Source organism: Lingula anatina, chromosome 1 (assembly GCF_051362555.1).
Source record: "Lingula anatina isolate TDL-2025a chromosome 1, LinAna3.0, whole genome shotgun sequence".
NCBI lineage: Eukaryota > Metazoa > Brachiopoda > Lingulata > Lingulida > Lingulidae > Lingula > Lingula anatina.
In genome coordinates, this window is record NC_141767.1 from 61,532,556 (window position 1) to 61,556,958 (window position 24,403).

At 35.3% G+C, this 24,403-nt stretch overlaps 1 protein-coding gene across 5 annotated transcripts; it reads right to left on the reverse strand.

Moving 5' to 3' along the window:
* On the reverse strand, positions 1-24,155 carry LOC106154931 (paxillin). 5 transcript variants are annotated; one of them, XM_013529498.2, is made up of 10 exons: positions 23,950-24,155; positions 16,332-16,642; positions 11,230-11,449; positions 8,148-8,319; positions 5,364-5,547; positions 3,691-3,954; positions 3,271-3,444; positions 2,755-2,870; positions 2,432-2,546; positions 1-2,189 (listed from the first exon to the last, which is right to left on the reverse strand). In XM_013529498.2, the coding sequence occupies exons 1-10, from the start codon at positions 23,981-23,983 to the stop codon at positions 1,923-1,925; spliced, it is 1,857 nt and encodes a 618-aa protein (XP_013384952.1). In that variant the 5' UTR covers positions 23,984-24,155; the 3' UTR covers positions 1-1,922. The 5 variants fall into 5 exon arrangements, with proteins under 5 accessions (XP_013384952.1, XP_086873963.1, XP_013384969.1 ...); XM_087017837.1 differs by lacking the exon at positions 23,950-24,155 and adding an exon at positions 17,061-17,195; XM_013529515.2 differs by lacking the exons at positions 16,332-16,642; positions 23,950-24,155 and adding an exon at positions 15,331-15,351.
* Positions 24,156-24,403: the final 248 nt, after the last annotated feature.

Sequence of the window (24,403 nt, forward strand, 5' to 3'; positions counted from 1 at the left end):
TTCTGTTATTAAGAAAGCATATAGTTTTATTTTGTACTTTGTAATTAATTATATTATACAGTTATTAACTATCTACAGATACCATTCACTTTATGATAACAATAACAAGCTGGTGGATTTCTGGCTGTTACTTGGCAGAAGTTGTGGTAAAAACAGAGTGACCTTCCTTGTCCTGGCATTATGAACAGGGTCTACAACAGGAACAAAACGTTTGTTTACATTTGCCACTTTGTATCCCCTTAATGCACAAAAGCAAAAAAATAAAAATGAAGTTTTTTTAAACTTAAAAATACATCTACAGAGAAGTTTTTAAATGCAGCAGACATATTTATTGTCTTCTTTAGATATCTTTTTAGACCACTGAAAAATTATCATAAATGTGTTATATAACATTCCAACTCAGTTGAAAAATAACAGGATGCACATGCAAATACACTATCTACTGCAACACTTGTAACCTTGGTCTAGCTACTGCATTCTACCATAACAACAGGAGATGGCCCTTCATATCTTATCTGAACCCTTGGATAAATCAATACCATGAAAATAAATTTCCTAATGCTGAAGTTATGTAAAAATTAGGTTTCATCAAAAGAAGTTGATGGTAAATGGAGTCTATTAATATTCACAGCATAAAATAAACCCTAGGTAAACATCATCTTAGTTTCAAATAAGCTGTTTCTTAGCAAAGCATCAACTTTTTTCTTAAAGTATTGACATAAACCCATAAAAGCAATCAAGTTATTGTTTGAAGTGCTTCAGAACACTGCCACAAAGCAACCGCTTCACAAACAATCAGATTATTGAGAAAAACCTAATGGCAAACTCTCTGGAAATTCATTTTCCACACAATGAACTGGGATGGGCCATAAGACTGAATGCCAGGGTGAAATGCCATCTTTACAAATCTGTTATTAATCTGTTCTAACCTCTTCTTCTAGAAAAAATAAGATTAAATGTAGAAAAGCTGTGACAATTTGTAATTCTTGATTCTAATATTATAAGAATTAAATATGGAAGACTTGTAAAGCACACCTTTTGGTTATCAAACACAAATCCCTTACTGTGTTGAAGAAAACCCTATTCGCAATATCATACTGAAACCAAACTATTGCATTTGTCCATGAATCAAATTTAAATACCTGTGATCTTTGATAATTTGAATAATATATTAAATAAACTAACCACATAAAATATATATAAATGAAAGAAAAATCATTTGACCCTTTTTCTAAAAGCCAGTTTTCATAAATAAGTTAAAATGGCAGATCAAAGTAGTTGTTAACATTACTAGCACTTCTTTCTCTCAAATTGCCTACCAAATGTACAACAGCACTAGATCACAGATGCAAAATAAATTTGAAGCATTTATAGCACTAAAATGAATAAAATTAAAATGCAAAAAAATATCAATATTTTATTTTTAAACAAATATTTTAAGTTATAATTTTATGCTATGCAATCTTAACATTTTTTTATTTAAATTTCTTTAACTATGCATTTCTCTTGGTATCATCTCATCTTTCCTCTAAATATTGAATATAATTTGTACATATGTTTCAATTACATCTCTATACAAGTACAGTACAGAATAAAAATCCTGTAAAATTGTCATGATTTTTTACTTTTGCTATTTACTTTCAGAAAGATTCATTGTTTACCATTCCAACCTTCAAGTTCCAGGCAAAAAAAAAAAAAAAAAAAAAAAAAGAAAAAAACAAACAAAAACAAAAGGCTGTCAACTTTGGTAAAATAATATGACTTTTCTTCTTCAGTTATTAACTTCTCTACAACTGGAAAATGTCAAATAAGTGACGCCTGGCACCTAGATCATCACATCACTATCATAAAATACGAGTTGAACAATTATAACAGTTACAGATTTATCTGGTGCAGGATATTAAAATTGCAAAGTACAAAAATCAACCAAACAGTTTCACAAAACATGCATGGCAATATGGCTTCTCATTCTGTTCCTTAAAAGTCCCTTTGTTCAGCTGTTTCAGACAAAATGCACATACAAAGTGTTCAGGGTGAAATTTCTTGTACATGGCAGTGATGCATCTGCCTGTGATTGGTTTCTGGCAGCCAGCACAGAGTGAGCCGCGTTTGGCGTGGTAATGTGTCTCGCAGTAAGGCATCCCCTCATGGTCAAAGAAACTGCCACCACCAAATGATGCATGGCAATCCTAGAGTTAAAATGAATGGTGCCAATAAAGATTTAAGAATGAAACTTAACGAAACTTAACATCCTAACAGCTTAATATCCACTTTTTTTAACAAAATATCATTTCTTATTAATTGTCGATAGCCTTCACATTAATTGCCACATACATTGAATTAAAATTTATTTTAAAACTGACAGCCTAACTAAAAATAAGCATTTTATCAAGATAAATAAATCAACTTGTTCTCAAGCCATTTTTCTTACCCTGCACACAAAACACTCTGGGTGCCACTGTCTGTTCAGTGCTGAGATGTAGTTGTCCATGATGGGACGGTTACATCCACCACATTTGGGAGCAAACATTTCGAAGTAGTCTTCTCTGAAATTCCAGTAATATAGACATAAATGGATGGCTACAGACGCTGGATTAATTTCATATCTTGTTTCTTCTATGAATGTTCATACTTAATACATTTCATAGGGTCCAATTTTGTTCTTATACCTGTTCTATCTCTCCAATATTCTTGACAGAAATTAAAACTACTGGCACATCCTTCCTATTTTAGAACAACCTACAATAAACCTACCTGCAGAAAGCTTTTCCATCTTTTTCATGGAAGCCATCTTCATCAAATGGTCGACCACACTGAGCACAAAAGAAGTGTTCGGGATGCCATGTCCTATCCAAGGCTGTCACACATTTCTGCAAATAGAGAAGATTGTCTTATAATGACCTACACAAACAGATAAATTTTTCAGGGGAAAAAAAAAATTTTTCTTTGCAAAAATGTTTTCTCCTTTTCTTTTCAATTTTGAAATCAGGATTTCAATAATTAAATGTGACTTTTGCAATCTTTTTTATTCTTTGAATACAAAAGCTAGCTTTTCCTAAAAAAAGATTCCTGGAAACACTGAATTATGAATGCACCTATCAAATTACATGTTTGCGTCCATTAATGTGGGGGAAAATTTGCTCATTTGCTTGGAGTTTGCTAAAGGCAGAAGGTGCAGGGGTGAGGAAGAATAGAGAAAGAGATACTTTTGCCTCCTATAACTCATGCCCCCATTATTTAACCTGAACTATTAGCTAAACAATCACTTACATCTAGAATGGGACCATTGCAGTATGCACAACGTGGTGAAAACAACTGATGATAGTCTTGTTCGCAGAAAGGTTGTCCATCTCTCTCAAAGAAGTTCTGTGTTCCCAGCTCCTGATGGCAGTGGGCACACATGAAGTGTTCTGGATGCCAGATCTGACCCAAAGCTGTGATCACCTGGTACCAAGACAAGAGCAATAATGAACTCAAATACAGGAAAAGTATTTACTTTTCTAGAGACTGGAGCACTGGTTCATGAAAGCATACAGATAGTAATTTACAAATTTAACTGGCACACTGGAATATAATATTTTGCCGTGGATCCTCTAAAATATAATAACTATGTTTTAAGAAATAAGCTAATAATTGATAGTTCCACACTAATTAAAAATAATATAAAATAAAGAAAACGGACAAACCTACCTGCCCAACAATTGGTTTATTGCAGGCAGCACAAGACCCCTTGGTGGAAGTGCTGACTCCCTGGCGATTCATATCACTCTGTAGATTACCCAACATGGCGTCTAACTGACCCCCTGGGCGGGACTGCTGTGGAAGCTGCTGTGTTATGGTGGGTTGAGCAGCGGAGACAGATTGCTTGGAAGGTTTGTTCGGTTTTGCATATGGCGGCTCTTGAATTGTTTGCTGTGTTGGTACAGGTGGAGGTCCTCTTGGTGTTGTATTCATCTGAAAAATTCATTTATATTGCGTATCTCAATATTATAAACAGAAAACTACTGGAGGAACACATAGCATGATTATTGATAACCTTTCCCTAATATTCACATATTCAAAACATGTTTAAATCCCAGCTAGCTAGTTGCATGATCTTCAAAACTGCATGATCATATTTAAATCTACAAACATCTATCAACAACAACCAAGAAACCCAATTTTAAGAATCCATACTCCCTAAATTGACTGTGAAACCATGTACCTATCCCAAAAAAATCAGTCTCAGATTCATTTGATTACAGATGAAACTTCATGAAAACTACTTTCTGACTTATATTTACATATTATGTTCTCATCTGCTCTGGTTTATATGTGTCTTCTGTCTAGTTACACTGCTTCCCAGTCTACTACTTGTACACATCTCAGAACTGCATATATACTTTTGACATATGGCCAGGTACTCCTCCACACATTTTTTTTCTAAGAGGCCCACATTGGGTTTTGTTTTCATAGAATCAGAACAAATTGGTCTATAATCAAAATACTACATGGAATGTTTGAGTGAAACATAAACAGGAATCTTATTGTTTGTTGTTTCAGGAGGATTTGAAAATGTCAGAATGAGTTAAATGTGGTTGCTTCTTTGTAATATTCACATACTGCTAACTTGCAGCACATTGAATTATTCATTTACAACATATATATCTAACTTTAATGTAAATAAATTTTAATATTGTAGATGCATATTGGGCATATTATGAAATGTCAGGTAAATAATCAGCTAAACAAATCCTCAATGACATGTAACTTGCTTCCCACCCAACAGAATTATTTTCATCTTCTGTATTGCTTCCTCCAATATCCTCTTTGCTTTAAGCTTCACAGTTAATCAGTAGCAGTATGCTCCCTGCCATCCATTGCCCTTTTGTAATAGGAACACATCAATTACCGCAGTCTGTAACACCTGGCTCTATATTACCTGTACCTACATGTTCTTCTATGTATTCTCAAGTACTGAATGTATTAACACAAATTACACTGGTATGTATTTATATGAAAATATGGCCATTATTCAAGATGCTCTGTGTTCTGCATTCTATTTTGTGCTTCATCTTTTGTTTTAACAGTGCTCATATTCACCTCTGAAGGATTGTGTTCCTCTCAGAAGTTTTCATCCCCTTTAAGTCTGTAAGCCATATATTCATCAATAATAGCAAACCATGCAATGCTATCCCAGTCAAGCATTTTCAGAGTGTAAGAGTATGTTGTGATATTTCTGTTCAAGAAGTCCCTCTGTGTGCAAGTGCATGAGACAGAGAGAGAGAGAAAGAGAGAGAATTTTCTTTATAATGAAATTACATTCTGATGATGCATATAAGCAGAGATTCAAATCTAACTTAAATTCAAAATTGACAATTTACCTTGAAAGTGGACAGTGATTCCATCAACTCGTCTAATTCTCGCGTTGCTGAAGAAGCTGCTGGTCCGCCGTCAGTCAGAGTCTCCCCGTTGTTAGTGGGTATTGATCTGGCTGGGTTGTTCACAGTGGTATACGTGCCTTGTTGGGTGTAGGCTTGTTGGTGGGATTGCTGTGGTGCTGGGGGTCTGTAATAAATAGACACACATACCTAGAATAAATCTAAACCCAACTTTACTTTAGTTTTGTAAAAACATATTTTCATTAATTTTACTTACAACTGTGGAAAAAAATCTGTTTGGATAATATGCATCTTGCACTTTCTGATTATATACATCCTGACTTGGCATTCAGTATGTACTCTACATAAACATCAACTTTTAAACTTTATAAGGTTAAATACAGGTCCGATGAAGATGATCTACATCAATCTAACACACAGACTGACATATACCATTGGTTTATAGTGTGTTTCATCATAAGATAAACACACACAAATGTTCATTTTATAACCAAGGGTAAAACTCCTCATTGTGAGCAGCCTTAAACAAATATGACAGAAGCAGCTCCAAAGTTTCCTAAAAGCAATCTTTCTAAATAGTTTTTTTTCTCAGAATTAATGAATGCTACAACTGAGGCTCTTATCCTGCAAACCACATACCTGGATTTCCACATAAACTTGCAACTCAAAAAAATCCCTCAAATTTACAAGTCCTTGATGCTTAAGGAGATGAAAACTCTAAAAAGGACTTATGTATTGGTACCACTTCTATACACTAGGTTTGTCTGCAGCAGAGCATGCTATCAAAAAGAAAGTCAGCTTCCAGACTGTAGGGCAATTTTTAACATCCTTTGTTTTTAATATCATCAGAAGATAACCATACATTTGTGGAATGGCTCTTTTATCACCAGACACTGCATGAAAGCAAAACAGTTTCAACAACTACTGTAAAATGTACTAAACATACCAAATCTTTAATCTTCAACTTACTGAAGTGACAGATAAACCATGACTACTTATATATCAAAAAGGTAGCTAATACTCAAATACATCTTTTCCAAGTCAAAATTACTTGCCAAGACATATTAACTTTCAAGTTTTGTTTCTCCAAGAGACCACAAATATACAAGCGAGCACTCACTGCAGCAGCAAGGCATTCTGTGCTGATAACATTTTATCCAAAATGCTTCTGAACCATACATCAAGGAAAGACTAAAAGAAAACACCCTAGCAAGTAGGGGTCTTGAATTTTGAAAAATAATAATACACTAACCAAACTTGTCAAAAATTTAATTTTCATATTTAAATGAAAAATATATGAGAAGGCCTTCTACAAAATACTCAAATATGGAACTGTAAGTATTGGGGCTTTATTTTATCCAATCAAAATGCATTGACACAAATAGAAAGGCTTTTAAAAAATAATATGTCAGGATAAGGCTGCCTAGGTTATACATACCCCATCATTATATAAAATCCTGATTCTACTAGAAATAAGTCAACTTCTTCACTGCTATATCAACAGTAAAATGTTTGTTTCCCATCTGATTTTATTCAATAATAAAACGTTTGGCCCAAAAAATTTTTAAGAGAAATAACATCTGTACAAAATGAAATCTGAGAAATGGCCATCTATCATATTAAATATTGATTCTCTTTTAGAAAGACTATGACTGCTCTTTCTTAACACCTAAAACCAGTGGCATAAAATTTCAGATATTATGTCTGCAACAATTACCCAAAAGACTGGATTTAATTTGTTTAACACATTTGGATATCACATTCAGACGAATGACTCACTCCTACTTTTAAACAGGAAAACAAAGAAAGCCTGTGTACGTCTGATCAGGCCATCACCAGTTAACACACCAATTTTTCTGCCGTTACAAATTTGCCCACACATTAAACACCCTTAGACAATGCCCAAGTTGTGTTTTCACAACCACATATCACCTTATGTTTACTTGACAAAAGTAAATTGGATATATAAATTGTTTCAAGTGTAGCTGTTGGGTTTCTCTCATTGTGTATTCATAGCACAACCACAGCTACAGTAGTCTCATTACTACCTCAGTATTGTTAGATTCTGTACTTGGTAGGTATCTATGACTACATGGATACAGCAACATTTCACTAACTATTAAGCATAATGTCCCAACAATAAATTGACTACTGAAATCAAATTATTCATTTATTTTATTTCAAAACAATAACAGATTTAAGCCACCATGTATACTACAGGTAGAGCCCAGCAGCAGAGCTTGGTTTCTATGACAAAATGGTACCTTTGGGGTTTTATTGAGAACCTCTAGAGTTGTGGTCAGACAAGGGCTATTCAAAGCGCAAGACCACCAGATTTAATGGCCAAGGCCCCATATCTCGAAAGCATCGAGCATTACGACCGTGCGCAAGTGTCTTGATTCCATAACTCGCCCATACTCGTCCCATATGATACATTGTAGCCTCTATTTGATATAGCGATTCACAATACTCGATGCTTTCAAGATACGGGGCCCAGGAATTTTAAGGTCTGAGGCACAAGTTCTTTTTCAAATATCACCCTCTATACCTTAGCTTCTTGGATATTGAACTTTTTACTTTTGCTAGATATATCTGCTCTGATGACATGAGAAAAGGGAGCCCATGACCTTGCCTTCATAAGCTCAAGTGTTCCCACACAGGTTCATTCATCCCTTTTAAATATGCAGGTAAATCAAACTGCCATAACCACATCTGTCAACTACAGATGATTTCAAGACACTGTCCCCTTGGGCACTTTATACCTACCCCCTGGACACTGTGTTCTGCAGATCATCCAGCAGACTGTCCACTGTGTTCCTGCCTCCATATCCCTCCTGCTGCTGCTGCTGGTGTTGGTAGGCCACACTGGGAGGCTGCTGGTGGGTGGGAGAGCCCATGGCTGGAGGGTGGTGCAGCCCTCCCATACCACCCTGCATTTCTGAGGAAAGGTAGGAAAATACAGATATAATGTTCAAATAAGTATAGTGCTAAATCATATAAAAGTTCAACCAAATATGCACTTTTTTAATGAGGAAGGCTACACCATCAGGAAATAAATTTAAAAAATGAGGATAATGAAAAATAGATTTTATGAAGGTAACAGAAAAATAGAATTTACGAAGGTATCAGAAAAATATATTTTAAAAGGTATTTTGAGCATTCCTGGAGATGTCTTACTAAACACTCATCAGATCCTAGGGTGAAATCAAACACTGTAAGATTTATAGTAATTTTTAGTTTCAGATTATATCACTTCAGGACAATGGTGCAAGGAATGTTTATCATGTCTACAATTGACAATATTGGTCATACAGTCACTGCAGGTGAAAATAAGGTAAAAATTGTGAAAGAAAACTACTTCCTAGTAACAAATAAATCAACATCATCTGTGATTATACCCACAGGGAGGGTCTCACAGAGGCAAAGGACCAACTTTGTCCCAGACCTTTAAAAAATGCCCACATGTGCCCCTGGCAATAGTACTTATATCTGATGATATCATTCTTGCAATACAACCTTAGCTTCCCGTGGGAATTGGTTGTAAGAGTAATAGGGTGTGCCAGGGTTGGTGCTTCACACACATCTAACGCCAGTGCACAAGGCTGACAATTAAAGCCTACAAAAACACAATGTATTGTACCAGCTGCATGCTGGCATTGCTTTTTCCACTGAAGTATAAAAAGTTTGGTTTGATTTGATCACAGGAACCTTGTAAATAAAACAGCAAAGAGCATTCTGAATTTCGTGATGAAAATGGTGCCCTCACGACCAGCAAACAAGGCCATTAAATCAATGTCCTAAAGACAATGGAGGACTCAAAACAACAACATCACAGGATTAGGTGGATGCAACAGGTTAAAAGTCAGAGCTGTAAAAAAGTGAAACTGTTTGTGTTTCTTTTAATTTTAGTTACATCCTGTAATGTCAGCCACAATGGAGCAGCAGGTGCCAAGGGTGGGGAACGTTACATGACAATCAATCCGAGATGAGATGGTGGAAACCAAGTATTACATGACTCCAGACCTGTGTGAAGTCTTAATGTAATTTCAATGTGTTATGTAAAAAAAAAAAAAAAAAAAAAAAAAAAAAAAAAAAAAAAACATCAAGTTTCACAAAGTAGCAATGAACATTAGGGCATATTTTCTTAACAGTTCCAAAAGAATGATTTGAAAATAACATTTTCCCTTGCAATTTGCAGGGCAGGGTTTCCAGTGGCTTTGGTCTTTATTTATTATTATTTTTTATGGAGAAGGGAAGGAAAAATCATTCTGACTGACATCTAACTCAAGAAGTATGTAGGTCATTTCTAATAGAAAATGAGGTCATTTTCCCTTAAAGTAATTAAAGGATGCATTTAAGGATTGACTTTATAAATGTTAGCTGTAGATTTGTTGATTTCTAAACAACCTACAATCAATTTTTCGCATTTCTCTGAAGAAAAAAAAGAGATTTTTCATATAAATATCCATTTTAATCTATAAATTTTCTTTCTTTTGATGAAAATTATCTGATTAATAGTTTCAATTCCTAGTAAACTCTGGGGACACCAAAGGTGGTCTTTTCTCACACCATTTAGGTTTAATTTTCTTAACCCTTGTATATTTATTGACTAGAAGATGAAACCCAGCTGTTTATATAAAAATAGTGCATTGTATCTTGTGGTTGTATCTGTGGTTGTAGCTGCAGAAGCCCAGCAAGGTGCTCCCTCTATCCCACTCCCAACACCCACACCACAAACCACAGTAGACTTAACAGCTTACCAAACACTTACTGGGACATACTTCTGGATGACAGAACTTCAGACAAATTTATTTCTTGACTTAAATAATGCTACTGAGTTTGTAACATATATGTGCTATTTGCATTCTTAAACTCCTCTTTTGAGACATAAACTATGTGATTGCTTCGATAATTTCATATGTAATGCATGGCACAACAATCAAATGAAAAGAGAAAGAGTAAAAGAATAATGAATAGGTAACAACCCAGACTGATAGTTGATTAATTGTGATATTGGAGCAGTGTCATGATGAAAGGAGACTTAGCCTCTATATCAATACCATGAATGTGCATGATGGTTTGCATAGATCTGATTTTCAAAATGTTTTTATGTAATAATAATTAAAGAACAAACATAACTAATTAAGCAGGATCCTTTTACAGTGTACACTTTAGTCCTGTTCCCAGGAATGAGGGCATCAAACACAAATTAGTCAGCAATGCTGAAAAAAAAACAGATTCCAAACAGACAGAAAAAATAACTAAATAAATAAAAAGCTTTTGAAAAAAGTATCCAATCCTGTTGATATTAAAAGGAGCCTGCCTTACTAAAATATAAAGCCACTGCAAATTATAAGTAAAACAAAAAATGGTTTAGGCTTATAGGACAAACACTATCAAAATACAAGCCAAAAAATGCAAAAAAGCCAATAACATTCATAAAAATAATTCAACCAAGCTGCCTTATCAACATCCACTGCCATCCAACAAAGCTGAAGTAACAAATATGGTTTGGCACTGACTTGATCAACTTTGCCAAAATACATGCAAAAAAAAAAAAAAAAAAAAAAAACTTTTTTGTAAAAATAATCTGGTCATGCCAATTTTCAAAAAAGAACCCTTATTTTCAAGCAAACAATTCTACAGCATCTGTATATAAAAATTATTTTAGAGAAAATATTAAACAGTAGTATAGGTGCACACAGGCAAATGCATGATTTTTATATCCATAAACAAAAAAACGTTTAGGGATCTGCCTTTGTTCACACTTCCTAGTTCTCATAAAGAAACAACGTTAATGCAGTCATGAACTAAGATGGCCACAAAAGCTGTATATAACCCCCCATACCTGCATTCCTCCTGTCCACCTCAGCCATGAACTGTGCAGAGTTCAGGCCCTGGAGTAGGTAGTCCAGCTCTGACAAGTTGTTGCTCAGGCTTGACTTGCCCCCCTGGGCTGGAGGTGGTGGGTGTGGCTTGGGTGGAGGTGGGGGACCCCCAGAGGTCATTGTCTGCCCAGTCTGGGTCACTGTGGTCTGGTGCCGAATCATTTGTGGTTCGTAGAGTGGCTGCAAGAAAACACATTAGAGCCCTTTAAAAACAAGTTAGGTAAATAAGTCAGACTATTGGTATTACAGGAACCATGTGTGAAGGCATTCAAAAGTGTACAACAACTAGCCACTTCGGATACTCAACACTGACTCTGATGGATCGATCCATAAACACATCAGCAAAATCCTCTATTAGGAATTCATGAACCTTTCCTCAGATAATGTCCCTTTTGTGCTAAAATAAAATGTGTAAAAGAACAAGTATCATAAATGTTTTGAATTGAAATGCCTGCCACTTACCCTTTCCTTTAAATTAAACATGTGACTTCCTTACTACGTGCTGCCAGTCAGGTCTATATTACAAAATTAACAAGCATATTGTAATGTTGCCCCATCTCAATCATGTTACCACCCCATACTGTATCTATATCTTATCTATATCATGTAGTCACACACACCTGTACCAACCAAACACAAAACATACTATCACATAAATACTGAATAGCTATCATAGCATTGTGCACATTTAATACAGTATTTTTTAATATACAGTCCCTATCTGTATATATCTTTACCAGTATTGTCTATCTCTTGGATTAATTACAGCATTTTTTTCTGTTCACTCACCTTTATGGTACACACAGTAATAAATCTTGATCAATCATGAAATGTCACCAAATCTCAGCAACAAAAATGTTTTATGAAGCACTGTTTTTAAAAGTCGCTAGCATGAATAATAAAAAAGCCTTGTTCCGTCAGCCAATGTAGCCCAGGATCCTATGTTTTGCACTATGGCCAGCATCAACTACACTCCCTACAGAACTTGTGGCCACAGTTGCACTGACTCATCTGTATGATACTCCTACCATACTGTCATGATTTACCAGCTATAGAATCTGGAGGCATGTGTTGGCTGTAAAACTCTATTATACATACATAGCACCCAGCCAGAGCTCTATTGGCAAACAAGTTGAAGCCTGCTCTTTTATTATTCGGTAAAATTCTTTTCATGGCTTGTTATTTAGATTGTTTTTAGATAACATTCTACTATGTTTGTATGAGATATTTCTTACTGTACATTTTGACATTTTATGACTACAATAACATTGATATCCCACTGCTTATGCATGATATGTCAACCACATTAAAAGAGTCGTTAAAATTAAATCAATGTTTTAAAAAACTGAAGCACTTGTGCTACTGAAATTGGTTGACTTTTCATCAATGAATATGGACAACTGTAATATTTGATCTTCCTTGCAACAGAACCAAAGAAAATTGCATTAGAATGGAAAATGCTATCTTTGCAATTTGATTGATCAGTGACGAAAAAAGACGAGCAAAATATAAAAGAACTGAGTCAAAGCCCCATAAGAGGAATAACTCTGACTTGTAAGGTGATTCAATTTTTTCTGCTTAAAATTTATTGGACAATATTACAAGTCAAAATATATTCAAGGAACAGATTGTCAGTTTTATGGGCAAGATTTCAAATAAGATAATGCAAGCACATTAAAATCATTTCAGTTGTATCTGATGGACATCTTCATAAGGTTCCCCAGGTCATCACTGGTAAACCATGCATTCATACCTACAAAAATGCAGATGGTATTCAACACAGGAAGATGAACGATGACATGGCATTGTGGTTTTCCAACTAAAACTCCCCATGGTCTGTTCCTATCTAACCACAACACACAAGTAAAACTGGCATCTGAAAAAAACTGTATCCTGAAAGTCACAGGATGTTTGTTACAAAACTATAAATATATATGTAAATATCAGAGAGAATATGCACTGATATAGTTCACGGTCATACATTTTTGGGAAAAAGATGGGCAGAGACAACTTTCCTCACGTAACCTGACTTTCACCATAGCTTTGAATGCTATGTGACATATGCCTAGCTTGCTTCCTCAGATACATGTGGTATACTGAAGTACAAGTTTCAGTTCAGTTTTCAAAGTTACACTAAAATCAAAATAGCCTTTTACTCATACTGGATACCTGAAATCCCCTTTTAAGGTGTAAAGCATGTAATCCTAGCCCTGATAACTTAGGAAAAGACACTGGAACCTACATTACCATGTAATTTATCAATGCAGAGTGATCTGGAAGCCAGTTAGCCAATGCAAACTTTTAAACTGAAGTGACCCGAAATCCCATTTTAAAAGGTTTAAAAAATCTAATAGATTTGTGTTCTACGGTAAATTTGACCCAGACAATATCTAATTTCATGTAGGTTTTCCCAAGCATTTCTATAAATACTACTAAAATACCCTAGTGTAATAATTTTTTGCTTTAAAATATCAAATGTAAATAGAACTAGACTAAAATCTAAATCTTGCAATATCTAAAGGTAGTGCCATAAAATGACACCAAATTATAAAATAAATTCATGCAGCCCATATATGGAATTAAAAAAGCAGACAAAACACGTGATGGAATGTGTTCCATTAACCAAATATAAATGAACATAGCTGTGGCTTACAGGCATAGTTTTGATGTCTCATTCCACCCACAACCAAAACAGTTAAATAAAAAATTCCAAAAATATGCTATCATCTGTTGGATAGAGTCTGATCTGACTAACCAAGTACAGAATATCATAAAATAGCTCTTATTTTTGTAAAAAGCTTGCAAAAGAGATGGAAATGTGATATAATAGTCTTTAAAAATTCACTTACAGAAATAGCAGCCATCATCTGAAAGGTGAAGCAATTCAGAAGAATGTTTGATTGAAACCATTAGATATAACTCACTGACAGACTGATGGTTAAATCCATTCAACCATTCAATCAATACATTACCTGTCACTCAAAATAATTTACACATACTGCAGGAGAAAAGAAAGCAGGAGAGTCATGCACCCATACTCTCTTAGGTCAGTGCTTGCCTTCTTTTTAAAAGTTGTCCAAATTCAAAAGTTTGTGGTGTTTGTCCCTATCTTACATAACTATTCCCCCACACCCTTTCAGAATCATATCGGATTGTGATCCATGACCAAGTCATGACTGGAGTCACAGTCTAGGACTTTTATCTGCTACATATTTATCCACCATGAAGACTGGTGTATGTTCTCAAACTAGTACGCAAACAAATTTATTTTAGAAAAGAAATAATTTCAGATGACAAAAATAATGTGTGTTTAAATTTTTCTGATATATTTGGCATTTATGCTCAGATGGAGTATGTGTCTCTAGGATTTTTCCATTGAATTACTTTGTACTGCATATTTCACAATTTGGGATAAAATGTTATTGATAATAATCAAAACTTACCACATAGGCTAGGTATAACTAAGACTGTCTGATAATGTTTCTACTAGTGTATAAAATCTTTGCAGCTACTGCAGGTCTATACAACTACTCCACGTGGAAGTGAAATTTTCATTTAATCTGCTAAACTAAACCCATGCAGACAACATTCTTTGCATCTCTCAGAAGCTAATAACATTAGAGCCTGGCATTTACCTTCTTATTTTCCAATGGGTTGTAACTCGGCAAAGTCCAGGTGAAGCTTGTTCCTCAGAGGAGGAGTAAATAAAGGCAACAGTCTGAACATTTTCAAAGAAATTAACTTCCTTGTAATTTGAAAAGGAGATTAAATTGTCTGCTGCGCAAGAGAGAAAAAACATATTATCTACAACCTGCAGTAAGAAATGAGTATGTCATTTTTTTCTTCAGACAATGAAACTGATAGGTCTGTAATGTAATAAATCCACTTAACCTTGCAGATTCATGTATGTAAAAAATCCTAACAAGGAAGCATAGCTATCATCTTAAAATGCCAACAAAATCATCACCATAACCATTATTATCATCATCATTATAACCATTATAGGCATTATGTTAAAATTCCATTTCAGTTCCCTGTATCTGTTATGTCTTTTCACTTACTTTTCTTCACTGTTGTCTGAAATTGCCTCTTAGCCAGCACCAACAGCCACATACCATCACAGACAGGAAGTAATGCACATTTATCATGTAAGATTATGTTCACAACTGGACTAAGTTAAACCTGAACTGGTTTGAGGCCCCATTCAGAACAGGGACTAACTAGTCTGAGGGCCAAATATGGCCGACCCACTTGAGTACTTCCCCACGGGATATCTATTTAGTGTACTAGTATGTTAGCAGATTAGATGGCAAGCTTTGTAGTAGGTTGCCATAATTGAACCTTGGACTAGTTAGTCCCCTATGCTGGGTCTTCTGTCCCATTTAGATCGAGAAGAGCCAAGTGCTAGCTAGTCCATGACCCAAATATGGCGGACCTGCATGAAAGGAAGACCACTTAATCCTGTAATGGTCTCTCTGCCTCTCACGGCTCCCCACGCATCGTCCCTCGACCAGTTGAATTGAGCCGAGATTTAATTACTGTGCCCCTGCAGGGACGCCACATGGGGAGCGGAGAGACAATTACAGGATTAAGTGGTCTTCCTTTCATGTAGGTTCGCCATATTTAGGTCGCGGCCTAGCTAGCACCCGGCTCTTCTTGATCCCAATGGGGCCTTAGACACCATTGGTCTTAGAAGATTGATCCAACTCTGCAGGGACGTTCGCTGAATGCAATCAGCTTAACTGAATGACACACCTTCCCTTGGGATTGAATAGAATTCAGAAAAGCTGATTATACATATGCATAGTAAACAAAAGGAGGCACATCAATCAGTTAAGCCGATTGCCCTCAGCGAGAGTCCCTGCAAAGTTGGATCGATCTACAAAGACCAATGGTAATTATGCGAATGAGGTCTTGCTCACCAGATGCTCTGATTTCACTAGGACCCTGATTGCCCTTTGGAAATTTTAATCCCATTAAAAGCAATCTATTAGTCTCTGATGTCAGATTATTTCCTGTCTCAGTAGGTCCTACCAATATACGATTATAATAATATTATTACCTGTGTATCCTGATGAAGACTTTCAAGCACGTCTTGTGATGGGGGAGGAGGAAGTGGTGGTGGGTTATCGTCCAACGAATCCTGTGATCCTCCAAAGTTGTTATGTACTGGTTGAGCTGCCCCTACTGCAGCATGTTGATGGTACTGTTGCTGTTGTTGGTGGTGATGTGGTTGCTGATGATGTAATTGTTGTTGTTGCTGTTGGTGATGTGCCAGCTGTTGTTGTTGATGATGTGGCTGCTGCTGATGCTGATGTTGATATCCAGATAGGTGCTGTGATGTAGTAGACTGTAAGTCTGCTAGAAGAGCATCTGAAATGACATAAACAGTCAACTCCGCTTATTATTATTGCATAAAGATCAAATCATTGTCATTGGCATGCACAACTCGATATATGGCCATAACATTGTGAATAAATGTTCTTTAATCAGCACATTCAAAATGCTTTACATGCGCAAGTACAGATAATGTTTTTTTAAGCTTGATGATATGGCCAGATAACTGTAAATTAATATCTAGATCGTCTGAAAATCTCTCTCAAGCACCAATACCCAACCACTTATTTCCATCAAGCAGACTTCACTACAATCCCCATAGAAATTGAAAAACAAACCCTTCAAATTAAACACATTTTCCATCTTAAGCCAATAGTAAAAAAATCTGATGAAAATCATTTTTAAAGTACACAAAAATTTAAACCACCATTGTCACATTGCCTGGCTCTCTTACCCTGTGTCCTTCCTTCTCCAGCCAACTCTGAACCTTAACTGTGCTACCTTCAATCTGTTGTTAAACTAATTATCTTGGGACAAAACAGTATGACACTATTCTGAAGATAATGTGCCCAAACCACAAATTTACCTTGGAGATTAAAAGAAAATACCCCAGCGCAATGTATTCAATGTATTAGTGGCCTACCTGGTGACTCATGTCAAAGCTGTCTACAGGATGAGTGCAGGCAAAATACATGTAGCCAGATATATTATGTATGAGTCAATTTTTGTCATGATAAATAATTCTTAACACCATTTCGTAGAGGGAATCTTTTTATCATGATATATATCTATATCTATATCTATACTTGCACAAGTATGTTAAGGGTGGGTACTTACAAAAATATGAAAAATATGTTTTGAAAGAAACTCGTTTCCTATACTTTCAAGAAATAAACTTCGGAACATGCCTGCACTTTCAAATGTTGATGTAGATTGGCATTAATCAATGTTACCATGTTTGTTCCTTTTCTCAATTGCAAAACTGGCTAACTGATATGGTTTGTGCTCGTCTCTGCCCAGGACATCCTGGATATATATAATCCTTCCTACAATCAGTGTGGTTTATATTACCTGTTATCCTGTAAGCCAAGTATGATGTTCAAAGAAGCCAGTTCATATCGTTCTTGCTTCAGCTGCTTTTCTCCTTGAATGCATAGCATCATTTTAAAACTTGGATTTAAGGTTTCAATTCTGTTTACTTGAAAGAACTTAATCTCAACCCATTTGCATATAAATAACTGTTTTTCTCCACTAAAATACCTAACAAGTCTTTCATTGAAAGGTATTAAAGCCAATAGTCCTTAATGACTTTGGTTTTAAAAGGAAACAAACAACAAGATAAAAATGCCAACAACTGATAATTTTGCCTTATGAGAACCATTTGTAAACTAGAACCACATCCACCTAACTCCCTCATTGACATATGAATGCAAAATACATGATAAACTATTCAGAGGTAGAATGTCAGCACGTTTTTGTATGTTAAATAAAACCATCTAAACCACATGACCAAAATGTATACAATATAATGTATTTATACACATTCCTGAAAACACCTTACATGGAACATGGAACTATAGATCACCTGCATGGCATTCCAAATTACATACACACATACAACAGAAAATACCCCAAAGTTTCATAGTTCAAGAGCTAAATGTTTCTTATCCTGAACCTTTTGTTTTCATAACTTTCTATTCATCATGATTTATGTTTAGACCATCACATTTTTCTTTCAATTTCAGGGGCAATCTTTTACTTTTTATTTTACTCAGACGATACCCCAAAAAGACTTCACACATTCAATCTTAACTTCCAGCTCCAGCAGAAGTCTTAATTTCATAATGGCATTTTTTTTCCTCTCATTTTTCCACTAAGTAAGTAAAGTTACTTTTAATTGTACCTAATATGTCCTTAACATTTCAGCCTAACTTAAAAATCTACTCCAGTTTTCATCAGGATATAATCATTGCTAATTAATGTCTATAACAGCACATATACCATTCTGGTCCCAAACCACAAAGCAGCTGGTGTAAGAAAAAAATCTAGCAGGTAAAAGATAGTGTTCACATACCTGCACTACTCACCGTCCACTGACAGGAGCATCCAGGTGGAGGTATGTGTGTTAAAACAGCTTAGTATGCAGAACAGATCACCCTGGTCATGTGGCTGGCATTATATAGAAATGTGCTTGAACACTCAATGTAAACACACAGGGAAACCCTAGCCATTTGGCCCAGGTAATGAATGTATTTGTACCCTCTATCAAAATCCCACGCAGTGCTAGGACAGAATAATAGGTTGCACTTTTTAAATGTAGAGTAGCCAACCATAGCAAGTAAAAGAAAAAATCTAGGAAATTTGAGTTCTCATGGACTCATTCTGCTTTTACTTTACAGAGATTTCAACAGATCAAAATAGATCTATTGATGAGATGGCCATGACTAGGTTTATATTTGGCCTTGTGCTAGGGTGTAGACCACAGGTAACAAGGTGCAGTCAACTTTAGGCTATGTCAATCTATAGGTGATGGGCTGTTAAATATGGTACTAGAGGTTATGTAAACTAGGGAAGGTCTCCTGTTTCTTCAGTATTGATAAAACCATGCCCCTCTGTTTGTTGCAGATCAAAACGAGACAAAATAATTGAATTTCTAATAATAAAAATAAAACAGTATGCCTTTAACAACCAACCCAACCCACCTTCCAAACACTATTTCAGCTAAAATTAATTATCAAAAATAAAAATATTTCAATATTCCAGAATTTCCTGATGATACATGAAAGAGCATGATGTCTCCATATAAATATCACAATTTACAATATTATATATTTCACTCAAATGAACTGTACATGAAAAGAAGCTTGATCCAGTCTTCAGATGTAGATATGATGGACGAATTGACCCATACATTTAATACAAAGAATGAATGGAGGTATACCTCACCCTGAAAATGTGAACATTTAGGGCCAGGTATGTCTCCACATGCTACATACATTACTGCCCAGTTGGATATCTGTTGAAGCAAGTCTAGCTCATCTTCTTAGATCAATACAGTTAAGGACATGCTAGTAAGCACATGTTTGGTACATGGACTTCTCAGTCAAATTGATCAACTCCAGCTTGGTCCTTGTTATAACTATATTACAGGATTAAAGTTATTAGTTTTGTTGTGTTCGGCATCTTCCAAATAACTGCTTTCTTCTTAACAAATCATATCAATACAACAGGTTAAGTAATTCCATTGCCTGGTAGAACTAAGCTGATATTTTATTTAATTGCTTAAATAAATTTAAAAAAAAAAAAGAATCGAATAATATGTAAAAACTTACATTTGTCAAAATCAAGTGCTATTTAATCTAGCTGTATTCCTTTTGAGACCAATAAAGAAATGAAGTGCTTCTATCTCACCAGACAGTGCAGTAGCAGTTCTATAGAAAACTAAATCTCAACTACCACACTAAGAGCATTCTGATGTGACGAGAAATGGCATGGCACATTGAAGACTTGAACTTTGCTTGGGATATCAATAACATGTTGATAATCAAGACTTACATAAGTCATGAACAATTTTTGCACAGAATGAGTTTTTTTACATTTAAAGATATGCAATATTTCAAAGCATGTTTAAGTAAAGATTTTACAAATTCATGTGTTACACGTACACCAGATCAAACAATTCACTAGCACTTGATGTATTTTTCAAATAAAAGCCAGAAAACTAACTTGTCTTTTTGTCTGTTGGCACTGAATACTTGACTAACAAAAACTTCACTAAGCTTGCCTAAATGCTCTTAACAGTGCCATAAAATGTATCTATGACACATTTGATTAATAGGGAGAATTTAAAAGCAGATGAAAGTGGTTTACTATGAAAGAAGATGGATTATGCATTCATGTCTGATGTCAAGAGATTTCAGAATGTGCAACCATCACTCACCAAGAACAAAGTATTTGCTGAAGCCAAACTGTTAACAATTTAGTACTTCGGCTTTAGGTATATTGTGAATATGATGCAGTTACCATTGTATTTTTCTCAAATCTGGGAATGGATATCTTATTAACCAACTCCTAAAACTACAACAAACTTTCAATAAAAACAGAATAAAATTACAGGTTTTACAAACTCATTCAAGTGGTCTCAATCACAGCTTTGAACTGCCTGATCTCCTGCCAAGAGCCATCCTGTTCCAGTGACTACACGCTGAGACACTATCTACATCTACATCTACAGTTTTAAACACATAATTCATGAATTAGAACACGCTGATAATTAATTATCATAATAATATTATTTTTAAGGGTTGGTTTAATAACACAAATTAAAAGCATCATAATACATTGATTATATTTAGCATATATTTATGTCTAATATCATAATTGAAATAAGTAATGAATCCTTTACAGGAGGCAGCATTAAAGGCAACAAATTTAGAGTAATAACAATTTCTTCTAGTAGAACAGCAAAATCTGAATCCTGCTGGCACAAAAGAATAGTACTATTCTATTACTTAATATGTTATCTAGGTGTGATACACTCTAGTCTTCCACTAAGAAAAGACTAACCAGACTCTGAGTCAAATAAAGCGCAAACTTGTTAGTAATTTTTCCTTCCTTTTACAGATGGGGGCATAGTAGTTTTCAGTGCAAACCTATAATGATGTTTCAATCAGAAAAAACTAGTAGGGACACAGGGGCGTTACCAGACCATTCAAAATTGTACGCACAGATTTTGAAAATTCTCAGGTACGATTATATTCCGTGAAAAATACACTGAATTTTTGGAGAATAACATCATGGTTGACTCAAAAAATTGTACGCACAGTGCATCCGTGCGTATGCCTGGTTACGCCCCTGGGACACATCAATAAAGTTGCAACTTTTAATTTTTTATACTTTCTAAACTTGCACATTTTAAGGAAAACAAAAGATTTATACGATCTATATCATATGAGATTCATAAGCCTTTATGTATTATGATGACTAACAGTGGTAGTTACACAGGAAATGACAGTAAGACGAACACTCTCTACCAGAGGCCTTCTAGCTGTTACAAAATCCATTCAATTTCAATAGCCAGAAGGCCTATGGTAGAGAGTAAAAGAAGTACTGTTTCATTAGCTACTTCCACGTTGGGTATCCTGCTATTTTACTAAAACAAAATCAACAAAACAAAGTGACTAGTTGGCAACTCAATTAGAACACGGATTTAAATCAAAGTGATAAAAAAGGCAATAATGATTAAAAAAATAAATGAGCTGTAAATGCTTCTATTTCCAGCAATTCAATTCTTTTTGTTCTATTTTTATTCTGACAGCAGTCTGCACAAACACTGCTATCTCTATTACTTTGCATACCAATGGTTTGTTCTCAATATCACCTGACAAAGCATATCTGCATGCAAAATTGACAAAGAAAATACCTACTAAATTTCCTTTTTTTCAATAACCCTGAAATCATCCTCATTTGATCTCCTAAAACCACCTGTTACTTCTTACAGGCAAAAATCAACAAAGAAATATCATGAAATGAGATTCATCAATTCATATTTTCTTTGTATAGACTTGTATGATCTAATGTAATACAGGGCAAATGTAATGACACCAATTCCCTTTCTGTAAACATTCCAGTTACCCACAGGTATGGTTGCCATGGGAACAATGTTGTTTGATGAAAGCACAGTGCTGAAGTTTATGCTTTCTGACTTAGTGTAAACTGTGGAGAGCCCTTGGTAAAAAGGTTCCCCATGTTGACCTTGCATTCTTGAAATGCTAACTTAAGCCTGACAGTTGATATAAATTCCTTCTACTTGCACCTCTCCTGATGTAGGTAGCTATAATGGCATGTATAAGTTCTCCTCAGACTGAATATTTTCCAAAAAACAAAAGGGGTGCAGTCTCAAAACAAAATACAGCACTGTCTGCGAATTGACTGCCCTTACAGCAGCAGTCTCCACTAATAATAAAATCTTCAAAGACAGTCGCGCTAAAATCCAGTCTTGGCTTTATTCATGATTGGAACTTTCATTAGAATTCATCAGAACTGCAAAATTAAAAACTGTTACAATAATGGCATCAGGGGACAGGGTCAGCATTGCCCAGATATATTGGTGAGTCAAGTCACTGAAAATTATACTGATGGCATCATACATACTGTAATTAGACAACATATGCAGCATACACCAAAAAAAAGGGCTTCTTTATACATATACACACAAATGATTGAGATAAAAAATATCTAAATGCGCTGTTTTCAGTTTTAAAAATATCCATCTCCATAACAATCATACTGACAGATATTATTTATGTCAGTTAGTTATAAACTGTAGTAATAACATGTAACTACAACAAAAGTAACCTTACTTCTGATTACCATTTACATTTAAAGAATTCCATGATTTGCAGCATATCTCATGATAGTTATAATGTATTTTTGTATTTTTAATGTCCGTTTCATGAAGTTGTTCACATGTGGGGGTGGGTGGGTGGAAAAACTGTTTTTTTTAGGATGGGGAAAGATATGCCTCAAGTCAAAATTTCATCTAGGTTCTACGCCATTTCAGAAGTTGAGTTAAAAAAGGTCTCTTTCTTTTGAAAAGGACACTCCTGGATGCAGGCCTGCCAAATGCAGCCTTGGGTCTTTGAGACTTCAACACTTTGTAAGAAAGTCCCATTCCTATATTAAAATGCATAAAAAACAGTAGAAGTGGAAAAAGTGAGAAGCTTTATTCCTTCAGATTAATATTTACTTGGTGCTGCTTTGGTAGCAGGTGATGAAGCAGTTAACTGCAAACTTGAACACAAAACTGGCACATACTTTGCACTACATGTCTACCTTCCTGTTGGGTTGTCATTGATCATTAGAACATCTTATGAAAAATCAAATTCCCTGTATTATCACGAGTACATGTATAGTACATAGTGGAGATAAAAGCACTAGCACTGAAGCAAACCAGCCAGTGCAATAGTATTTTTGCTGTAGCTAGTGCTCTATCATAATATGTCGAAGCATTCCTTGTCCCTTGGTTTAGCCTTGATTAAAGCATACTCTCCATGACCAACAACTTGGCCAATGGTGAAAAAATTATTTGGGCACTTAGTACATAGGGCATACTGCCATTACTGGTTATCACAGGAGAAAGTTAGAGTAATCTTGTAGAACTCGCATTTAAGTTTTTACATATGTTCTTTCAATATGTCTATGCTTAATGGTTACCTGAGTGTAAATAAATCGGCGTGTAAAGGTCAGCTATAATAAGGAAATCGGTATAAAAGTTGATACTAAGTTTAAAGCAGCTCTGGAAAAGTGCTCTGGATTCTCACGTTCAGAATCAAAGTACTCACCTAAATCGTCCATGACTTTCTTCTTCAGAACCATCTACCCAGACCAAGCTTGTGAAAAAGCACAACACTCTAGGATGAGAAATATCGAATACGTCACTTTAATCACGGCTATAAACCTCAATTCCGTGACAATAACTGCCAGTTGTGAGAACCGCACGATTGTGGTGCTACTACCGGTCTGCCATGACGGGCGTGACGTCAACAGCCACTTGCTTCCGCAATGCGACAGTTGAGATTGCTCAAAACAATTCTCGCAAGCATAGGTTGGCTTTTTCTCATTCTGCTACACGCGATCTAGCTCGTTCCTCTCCCATTTATATCATTGCTCCAGTGATCTACGGTACACCTTACAAATATAATAAATCTAATTAAGCATCAATGATCTCGAAGATTAATTTTAAAAAATTCTATTTGAGTGATAACATCGAAGGTCAACTGAATGTGATTTACCCAG

Coding starts and splice junctions, on each gene's coding strand:
- LOC106154931 (XM_013529498.2), bottom strand. CDS start 23,983: ATGGTTCTGAAGAAGAAAGTCATGGACGATTTAG. Junction 16,643..23,949: donor GAAAGTCATGGACGATTTAG/GTGAGTACTTTG, acceptor ATGTCATTTCAG/ATGCTCTTCTAGCAGACTTA. Junction 2,547..2,754: donor GATGGAAAAGCTTTCTGCAG/GTAGGTTTATTG, acceptor CTGGAATTTCAG/AGAAGACTACTTCGAAATGT.